Genomic DNA, 10,596 nt, shown 5'->3' on the forward strand with positions numbered 1-10,596 from the left:
GATGCTTTTATGTAGGGCAAGACAAGAAATAGCCCCGCCTTTTCAAGACAGCCCTGCAATTTAAATCTAATGACCTAGAAAAGCAAAGAGGGGAGTGGTCATCGCACTTCCCCCAAGTCCATACGACACATGAGTACAAAAAGTACTTTCATACAGTTTATCTAGTGCTAAACATTTCTATAAGGGCTCCCAGTATATCTGTCATGTCTCCTTTGCTAACCATCTTCTTTATTTTAATTTCCTATGACTTCAGGACATTCTCCAACAATTATTGCCACTTCAAAAACAAGCATGCAATATTTTATATAAGTGAGTTAAATATTTTGTTTAATTGCATGGTCAAAAAGAAAACCGTAACCACTGGAATTAAAATAGAGCCTTTTAACATCAAATAAGCTAAACTATAAACACAGTCTGTCTAGATGCTGATCAGTGTATCACTGCCCCTCCCCACTGTAAGGCTGAGTCAGTCATTCTTCCTCTTTGTCGACGGACACCGGCTGCCCTGCTGCCAGCATCTCTGCCTCAAACTGCTTCTTCAGGCCCTTCAGATACATGCGTAAGCTGTCGGGGTCCAGTCTGGAGTTCCTGGCTGTCTGCAGGAGGCGGTTGGCCAGGTGGTACACAGCTCTCTGCCTCTGTGTTTCCGGATCACTGTGTTGTTTGGCCTAGAGCGATAATAAACCACGCCATGGGTCTCGTCTCTTTATCCAGCACTACTCTGATATAAACCAGGATCATTTATGGGATAAAACAATATTTGTGCTCTGTCATGACAGGCCACATTACAGCATTTGAGTTTCTAGGGGTTTAATATGGATTTCTTGTAAAACAAAAGCTTGTTTTTCTTCAAATTGCTGTAAGGTACACTGGTTATAGCATCGAAGACAGCCAGACAAAAGGAAAAATCAGATCTTTATGAACCATACCAATAGCTGCTGGCTAACTTTGGAGGCAATCGTCTTTGCCTCTTGGATTATAGTTGAAGGCAGTGCAGTCATTTCCGCTGCTCTCAGACCTGGAAGAGCAAAAACAAGCTCTGCAACTTTTTCATTTTAACAGGATTGTACTTGGATGTCACTGACTCTGTACCATAGTGTCTTTCCTCAGAGCAGCCTCGATTCAGCAAGTACGTATACACCACGCTCTCAACACCGGTGTCACCACTGCGCGTGTGCTGAACCTCCATGTGCTGGTTCTCCACGTTGGGATAAAGAGACTCAAGCTGGCACAGCTCAAGAAAGTGTGTGGCAAACAGGGTGAACGCCTGCGAACAGCATGGAAACAGCACACGCCTTAAAGATTAAAACACTGGAAATCATTCGCTGTTGCTGTATTTATTTTATTATTTTACTGTTGACAAAAGAGGTGTACCATGGCAGATAATAGGAAATTAAATGATTAGCATTAAGAACAAGAATGTGATTAATCTGGTTTTTATTTACTTAGGAGCAGCAGTGCAGGACTGTACCGAGACATACTTTACCTTGAGGCTAAGGAGGAACTCACAAACAGAGTGACAGATGCCGATCCCCTCCTCAGCACTGGTACCACGCCCCAATTCATCTATGATGATCAGGGACCTGTCACTCACATTGTGGATTATGTAAGAGATCTGTAGGAGACAAAATATGCAGTCAGTGATGACGAAATTATTGTTTACGATCGTAAATGTAATTAAAAGATGGGAGCAACCCAGAAGTATACACCTCCTTCATTTCCAACATAAAGGTGGAAGAGCTGGTTTCAAAATCATCATCTACACCGATTCTGGTGAAAATCTGATCGGCGACACGGAACGACGCATACTCAGCAGGGACAAAAGAGCCTGGAATTATAATGCAAAGGTTTCACTCAAAAATTATGTCAAGTAAAAGCATAGCACTGAACAGCTTTGCACTACAAATTACAGGTTTCCCAATCCTTTTTAAACATCAAATTCAGGGACTCTCTTCTTGCACAAAACATCTATATAAATTCAAACACTTCAGTGACTACTTATGTCTATTTTCAAAAACTTTGATTTCAGGGAGCCATGCGTTGCCTGAAATTCACGTGAGCCTGAAAGGTTTTGCCACTGACCTATCTGAGCCATGATCTGACACAGCGCCACCTGTTTGAGGTAGGTGGATTTGCCGCTCATGTTGGGTCCAGTGATGATGACAAAGTTGCTGCCCTCAGAGATGTAGCTATTGTTCGACACAGGCAGCTGTCCAGCCATTCGCTCTAGAATGGGGTGGCGACCCTGCTTGATGGCCAGAGTGTCTGTGAACTCTGGGCGCACTGGCAGACACAGCAGAAAAAAAGCAACAATCGTAAATAACTCAGTTTGATGGTATTTTGTTTATATAGTAACTCTCATGTATTTCCATGAGGTAATGCATTCAAGTACAGCCATATTGAATGAGTATTTGCCATTTTCCCTACAAACCAGTATAGCGAGTTGTTGTGATTCTGTGATGACTTGTGCAAGCATGTATATTTCATATAGAAACACAGGGTTATGATGTGACCTGAATACATTCTATCATAATTAATTGCTGGCTGGTTAAATAAGTAGTGTTTCAAAATACAATACAAAATGGATTTCTGAGAGAGGTGTGTGCAGTGGTTACAGTCAGCTAGCTCCTCTGCTGGGGAGATTTGTCTCAGTAAATACAGCACACCAGTGCACACTTATGTAACAGGGGTAATTTGAGTACATGCTGGCTGGGATAAAAGGGGGCAGGCACTCAGCACATGTCTATGGAGATACGCTTTCAGACAGCTGAGGGCCAGCGCTCACCACCCACGTGGCTGACCGGACTGGTGCTGCCCACGACCCTCTCAAAAAAAAAGAAGTGAGGCCAACAGAGCCGCCGGCTCAGTAGAGACCTTTCGGGCTGTCATGTGTGACTTTGTCTGGGTGCTGCCTCATGTGCATACAGCACTCCCTCAGACAACATCAGACCTCTTCCAGGTTGATTTGACAGTTTGATTGACGCGAGACTAGACTTTGACGGTGATTCATACTCACCATAGTCTGAGATGGTGCAGGCTTTGGCCAGTGAGAGCAGCATGTCCAGCATGGATACAGCATCAGAGAGCTTGTAAAGGCAGTGAATGTGCTCGTAGACAGTGCTCAGCAGCTGACATGTCACCCTGTATGGAGACAGGGTAAAATGCTGCAGGGGAAAAGCACTGAGGGAAAATAATATCTTATATACAGCACCCTCTAGTGGACAAAAAATAGAACAAAATAATCTGATCTAATTCATCTGTTAATTAGATGAAAACTATCTTAGATAGACAAATGTACAATCTTGCAGTGCCCACTCTTAACGAATAAATTGACTAATTGGCTGTCAAGGTCTTTGTCAGCTAATAAAATCTTTTTTAGCTTTTTATCTTGGGATTAAGTCAGTCATTACAGTAAAATAATAGCCACATCTCAGACATCAAAACATTTTTCGAAGATAAGCGTTGAATTTAGCCATTCATATGTAATAATATTCATCTGTGGAATGAAAGGAAATCCAGAGAAACAATCTGACAGATTAAATCGACTAATCATTCAAAGAAAGCCCAGTAAAAAGACTCTTTAGATGAGCCCTTGTACAAAGCAATCTTTCTTCATGTTAGCGTTCATTACAAGCATACAGTACATTACTGTAAATGTTTATACATCATAGGATCGTGCTGCTCACAAATAAGACATGTGAAAGATCTCCCTCAGGGCCTCGTCACAGCGGTCATTCATCTTCATCAGGTCTGCAGTAGTGAAGCTATAGTTGTTCTTTTGCTTGGTTGCCTGAGGTGGGAGATGTTAAAAACCCAGCTTTAATTTTCATTCAATTAATCAAACATTATGCACATTGTCCACAGATGTAAAGTTATCCTTTTTTTCTGCTCTTAATCTGTCTGTCAGCTTTGTGTTGTCATTATATCTGCCTTTAGTGGACTATACCTTAATAAACTCTGCAGGTAGTTTCCCTTCAGGCAAAACAACTCCCTCAAGCTTCATCTGGATGAAGAAACCTCGAGCTGTGCTGAAGCTGGTACGCATTGGCAAACCATATTTCTCTGCCGTCTGGTTCACCAGCCCTGTGCAACACAGTGTCATTCAACAAGCGTCCTTGTATAAATACTTCACACGGGCATTTAAAAAACAAAGATATCAGCAGAACAGCCAGAATAAACACCTGCAATGTCATCCACTATCTCTGTGTATGCTCTGCGGGCAATGTCAAGGAACTCATTGATGTTGGGGCGAACAGCGTAGCACTTCTGGGTGCGCATGTTCAGGCTCCCCTTCAGGTAGGTGGTGTCATCATTAATCACTGTCTTGATCTGCTCTAGGAGGATGTCAAACCTGAGATGGACACAACGACATAAAGTGGGAGAGGCCAGTTGACAGCACACCAAAGTAAATTTAAAACCAACATAGACACAGATCCGATTACCTGTTGTCTTCAAGTGAGGTGCTGTATGCCTTCAGCAGGGCTGTGTTACAGTTCTTCAACACCATCTGTGTTGAAAGAAAGTTTAATGCTTGAAAGAGTTTCTATTTGCATTCTAACTATGTTTTTTGGGGAGTAAAATGCTTTCATCCCATCCCATCCATTGCTGTAGGATGATCATGAAATAGTTTCATGTATGTGTATAGACATATATACAGACCCTTAACCGTGGCACCAGATCCAACGTGTGTTTGAGCTGAATCACATGTGTTATTTTTGCTTCAGCCACCTGAACCTGTAGGATTATAGTCACAGTACAGAAAAGAGTAGGAAAGGAGAAAGACAGACCAACGTTTCGCATGTATACATTTTGGGGCATTTAGTAAGATAAAATGACAGTTCTCCCCACAATCAAAAACACACTGGTTTTCATGTTACCTGTCATGCCATTTATCCATTATGACTGTTTTCATGTACTGCCATTAATGTTTACTTTCCCGCACTTTCACAAGCACAAGCCTCTCCTCCATAAGTAGATGCATGCTTCCTTCTGCCCAATGACATAATTGGTGGTTATAGTTTGGTAGAGAGAAAACTGTTCCAACACTACGCTGTTCATCGCAAGATTTAGGAGAAGGCTGGGATCGCCAAAATGTGACATCTCACACCAAAACAATCTAGATCCAAGCAGAAATATATGTAGTGTTGATTTAGGAGTGAACTGTCCCTTTATGAATTTAAACACACTCACACATATTCACTTAATGACAAGACATTCCATTGCAAGTATGAGTAATGAAAGTGCTGTACGTACTGTTTCCTGTTTCGGGATTTGGATGAGAACCGAGAGCAGCTGGTCAGTGTCAAGGAAGTGACCTATGCCTGAAGAGTACAAAAAAAGAACAGATAATGACATTTTGTGCTACACTCTCATCTTCAGAATACACAATGTTTGATGTGTGATAAAAAACACTTTGTGCTTGTTTCTGACCATTTGTCAGGCCAAAGAAGAGCTCCTCATCCTGCAGCAGCTCTTGAATGGCGTCCAAGCGTATGTTGATGGTGTCCACATCCACCAGGGGCTCCAGAATATTGGAGCGCAGTCTTCTAGCACCACCAGGTGTTTTAGTGTGGTTAAGCACTCCTAAAAGACTATGTTCGCTCCTATACACAGGTAAGCAGAGATAGACTGAATACTCGTGTCATTCTACAAGAATTACACATACAAAGATTATGCTGTCATAGTCTGGCTGCCTCACCTGTGATCTCTGTTGTTAACCACCAACTCCAAGTTAGAGGCAGATGCTGAGTCAATCATTGCCGTCTGTTCACTCCCTTTAAAGCTCACTTTGAGTGACTTGGCAGCGTAGACTGAGTTCTGGATGAACTCTAAATATTTCAGCAAAGCAGCTGCTGCTGCTAGGCAATAATACCTGAGCAAATCAAGACACTGGGTTATAAAAAAAGTATACATCGTAACATTATATCTATTTCTATACATTATCGTACTCAGTGGCGTACTTTGCTTGCACTTCCATGAGGACGGTGCCAAATTCTGGGGCACACAGCTGCTGAATGTACTCCAGTCCCTTCCTCTCGTTAAAATACTTCCTTCGGATCGCAGTGAAAGCAACTCCCTGACCAAGAAACACAATAAAAATGCACCTATTACATCGACTCACAACAAGAACACAATGTACAATAGGTGGGACACACCAAACAAAAAGAAACACAGCAGTGCTAAATAAGCATGAGTAAGTGAAATGAGGCAGCTACGTTCTGCCTTAATAGTGGGTATTTGTTTAAATGGATTTTGTGGTTTACTCATGTTCTGTACAGGTACCGGGAAGTTCTCTGTGATGAGGTTGAACAGTTTTGTCCCTTTCCCCTTCTCACTGGCTGTGTCGGGCATCAGTATTTCCAGTGGCATCAAGATGTGAATCTTGGTTATGACCTTCAGCAAAACAATACATGGCTGAGACAAGAGTTCCCTCTATTATTTGAGAGAGTAGCTGTGATTAACCGTCAATCACGCCTGTAGTTTATAGCCAGACAGTGAATGGCTGGGCTACCTTGGCATATGTCCCAGTGTCCGCAAACTGAGAGAGGACAAGCTCTGGATATTTCAAGTTGAGGCTGGCCATGCCAATCTCTCCCCTTGCCAAACCGCGCCCTTCAACAAGTGCCACAATCACAGAGGCACCAGAGGTTGAGGTCGCTGAGGAGCAACTTGTCGCTGCAAAAAAGAAAGAAAGAAAGAGAGAACAAAAGAAATAAAGAAATCAGAATTAAAAACACAGCCTTTGACATGTTGACACCCACTGAAAGAGCGAAGGTACTTGTATGATCAGTCAGCGGTGTCCGTGCAGGGTGTGAGCATGAGGAGCCCAGAGTCCTTCTGAGTCCTGGTGTTCCTCCATCGCAGCGGAGTGGGGTGCTGTTGGAGGTTATCCCACCCAACTGGAAGCTGTGATGGAGCTGACCTCCTGTATGACAAGGCAAAGTATAAAGAGAGGGTCTGCAGTGTCATGCTCAAAGACAGTGTCCTTATCCACTGTGAAACATCAGAGTTTTGAGAATTCAATATCCAGTATGTCATTGTTATGTTTTAGCTAACTTCAAAGATGCTAATGTTAGCTTAGTGGCTTCATTTGCTCTTGCTGTCCATGAATTACCTGAGGCCATCCGGGGGAGTGACGGGCAGTGGCTGGAGCTCGTACTGCCTTCATCTACAGTTTGGTGTGATGAGCCGGAGGATGCTGACGTGGGACCATAGGAGGTAGTTTCATTTGGTCCGCTTCTGTCCATTGAGGACACCCCCGAGGTTTGTCCACATTCAGGGGTGTCACCGCTGGTCCTTACCTCCTCTGTGCTGCTGCCAAACATTTTAAAATCTGCGATGGCAGCTCGAAAGGCCTGTATTACCAAACGTACGTGTGCGGCTGTAAAACTCAATGTGCTACTGCTAACTAGTTAGCTCAGCCCCGCCGCATCGAACGTACGTGACTTTACGCGCCAACAGGTAATACCATGGTAATATGGTGCATCAGCAGCGACAATCTGCGCATGTCAGAAACACTTAAACCCTACAATGTCTGTTTGATTTAAATTATGAAACATTTGTTCATATGTCTGTTGTCGCAGTTACACTTAATGGCTCAATAAATGAATAAATACGCATGTATAATATAAATTATAATATATAACACTGACACTGACATAAATAGATATATCGGCATTATCTTTCATCTATATTTTTTTCCCTTTGTATTAGTACAACTATTATTCATTTATTTATTTGTTTGTTTGTTTGTTTGTTTGTTTATGTATCATTTTCCCTTTGCTGAATAAACTGATCTTAAGCACAGATGCTGATTGAAATTCTAAAGGCTTTGTAAACCAATTAACATCCGAAAATTTGTTTTTAACTGCCTTCATGTCACATCAATGAAAAAAGAGAACATGAATGAAATTAAAGCATCCTTTGCCTAACCGTAGACAAATGCCCTAGGAAGTACGAAGACAGAATAGAGGCAAGAACAATGAATACAGGGACATTTATTATATTTGGATGAAGGGTTTGTTTGGGCTATAGAAGCAATCGTCTATGCACCAACGCAATGTTTACACAAAATTCAGTCAAATAACCACAGGCCAAACGGAAAGAATCTTTAGTAAGACAACTGCCATGTTAATTTGTGTTTGCTCAGACTTGTCCATTAGTTAAAGTTGCCTAGCCTGTATTTTCAGAATAACAGCAAAAGATTTAAACTACAAAAAGCATGGCTCTACTCTTTACTTGATTTGCTCCTTTTTCTTGCATCTGTCGGGGAAAGAGCAGCGATTTAATCCAGAGGTTGTTTAGTCAAAAAGATTAAGTAAGAGGAACAAAGCTGGAATAAAATCATTTTAGCCACAAACATGAAAGTATGCACGTAGGAGTCTTTTGACAAATGGGCTTTCCTGATACAAATGTTTATTCTCATTATATCACAATTCTAACCTGTGGATGACTTTAAGCATGGCCATGACTTTATTCTGAAAACACTTGTGAGTATAATCCCTGTTGACTTGACATATCAATAAAAAATCATCACCTTGACTTTTATTAGAGCATAATAACCGCACACAGTATTTATAGAATTAATAGTTGCTTGCTGAATAATTTTAACAATTTGTTCTTGCGCAAAAAGAAAGTTTCTTGTAAATGTTTAGTGCACTTTATTCTGGAAAGGTCAAACCGGAAGTAGTCTTCTTGTTCCGGTTGCAACAAGCATGGCGGCCGACGCAGACGACAGTCATTATTTTGTGAGAGAAATTGAGAAGAACGACGGCTGTGTCTTAAAGGTGAAGCAGTGCTACTTGGGAGATGTCGGCTGTGTCGTCTGGGATGCCGCCATTGTTCTGGCGAAATATTTAGAGACGAAGCAGTTTCATGACCCGTCCTCAGGAGTGAACGTGTGGGCTGGCAGGAGGGTGGTGGAGTTAGGAGCTGGGACAGGAGCTGTTGGTCTGATGGCAGCAACACTCGGGTGAGACAGCCTTTTAGTCTGTGTGTCCACCTGTTACTCTGTCGTTTAGATATCATATTAGATATCAGAACATCATTCTCCTTTGCTTTACAGTGTGTGAGCAGCACTGACATCCTTTAATTATTAAACTAATAGCATATTTTTTTTTAAAAAGGGGAAAAAAAGACAGTTCTCCTCATTGTATGTTACACCCCTTAGAGCTCAAGTGACTGTGACAGACCTGGAGGATTTGCAGACCCTCCTGAGGGTAAACATCCAGGAAAACCAGACACTTCTCAGTAGCGGATCAATTACTGCCAAGGTACTGCAATGGTTTGTACTTGTGTTTCTATTTTATATATTCTTGGATTTGATTGGAGTCATACATCCAAGCTGCATGTTCAAAATATTGTAAGACACCAATGCTAACTGCTTGATTTCTACTCTCTTTCAAGGGGTGAGGATGTGTCTGAGTTCATGCCACCCCCACCTTATATCCTAATGGCAGATTGCATCTATTACGAGCAGGTAATGTACTACAGTTCTTGAACACAACCCTGTATCACGGTTTTTCTCTTTGTGACCTATAATTTCCTATAATTTCTTTCCACACAGTCTATTATTCCGCTGGTGGAGAGCTTGAAGCTGCTCTCCGGACCAGACACCTGCATTATTTGCTGCTATGAGCAGCGCACTGAGGGCGTCAACCCAAAGGTGGAAAGGCAGTTCTTCGAGGTGAGAACTGTGTGTTCGATTGTAATAAACAATATTTTGTGTCACTTCTCAGTGAGACATTGCTGCCTTTTTTGTTGTCTTCCAGTTGCTGCAACAAGACTTCAGCTGTGAGGAGATCCCCTCAGACAAGCAAGACCCTGAGTTTAGCTGTCCAGACATCCACATCCTGCACATCCGAAGAAAAGTTTGAGTTTGTGTGGTGAAATTTGTGCGTACAGTTATCAATGTTCCACCGTAATGCCGTATGAAAATCAGATTGTACAATAGAATATTTAAAGTATGTGTGGATTATTCAGTGTGTCTTCATTTCTGCACCTTTTTTAAAACATTTTTTTAAGAAAAAGTCATTTTCGATACACCAATAAACACTGTCCTGATGTATGATTGGAATAAAAATAAATAAAATAAAAAGTGAACCCATAAGGAAAATTATTTCTCATACACTATCAATCAAGCTTGATTGATAGTGTATGCTTAGCTCAGATAACGCCAGCTTTTTCATCATTTCTGTGTAATTGTAGGGCTGTGAAGGTAGATGGCAGACGTGCAAGCGTAGACATGACGAACTGTGGTCAAGAGAGGTCAGAAACAGGCAAGGAAGGGACTGAACCAAGGTGTTCACATAGATGAGGATGAGCCTTGCAAATTTTTTTTGATCCACTCACTGAGCTTCTGATCTTGAGCACTGGCCTTTTTTCTGCTGTGCATTATTAAAACATACAATATGGTTGTTCATTGAATTAGGATAATTAGGCATAATCACAGCGAGCGGCTGTGACTCAGGGATAGAGATAACGTTAGAGATAATGGAAGGTCGCTGGTTCTATTCCCCTTTTGTGCATGTTGAAGAGTCCGTGGGCAAGATGCTGAACCCCAAACTGCTCCTTGCATGGCAGCCACCATCAGTGTAT

At 41.9% G+C, this 10,596-nt stretch overlaps 2 protein-coding genes across 2 annotated transcripts; one reads left to right on the forward strand and one right to left on the reverse strand.

Annotated features, from left to right (window-relative positions):
• Positions 1-208: 208 nt before the first annotated feature.
• msh4 (mutS homolog 4) lies at positions 209-7,478 on the reverse strand. Its single transcript, XM_030443568.1, has 20 exons — positions 7,115-7,478; positions 6,779-6,925; positions 6,512-6,675; positions 6,283-6,393; positions 5,961-6,076; positions 5,699-5,872; positions 5,431-5,603; positions 5,254-5,321; positions 4,660-4,734; positions 4,443-4,507; positions 4,182-4,351; positions 3,947-4,083; positions 3,687-3,790; positions 3,017-3,141; positions 2,083-2,283; positions 1,710-1,828; positions 1,487-1,615; positions 1,093-1,267; positions 930-1,018; positions 209-668 (listed from the first exon to the last, which is right to left on the reverse strand). Exons 1-20 carry the CDS (start codon positions 7,323-7,325, stop codon positions 471-473), a joined length of 2,751 nt encoding a protein of 916 aa, XP_030299428.1. The 5' UTR covers positions 7,326-7,478; the 3' UTR covers positions 209-470.
• A 1,203-nt stretch (positions 7,479-8,681) lies between these two features.
• vcpkmt (valosin containing protein lysine (K) methyltransferase) lies at positions 8,682-10,108 on the forward strand. Its single transcript, XM_030443219.1, has 5 exons — positions 8,682-8,971; positions 9,170-9,283; positions 9,406-9,478; positions 9,566-9,685; positions 9,771-10,108. Exons 1-5 carry the CDS (start codon positions 8,715-8,717, stop codon positions 9,873-9,875), a joined length of 669 nt encoding a protein of 222 aa, XP_030299079.1. The 5' UTR covers positions 8,682-8,714; the 3' UTR covers positions 9,876-10,108.
• Positions 10,109-10,596: the final 488 nt, after the last annotated feature.

Source organism: Sparus aurata, chromosome 16, assembly GCF_900880675.1.
Source record: "Sparus aurata chromosome 16, fSpaAur1.1, whole genome shotgun sequence".
In the NCBI taxonomy this organism is placed as follows: Eukaryota; Metazoa; Chordata; class Actinopteri; order Spariformes; family Sparidae; genus Sparus; species Sparus aurata.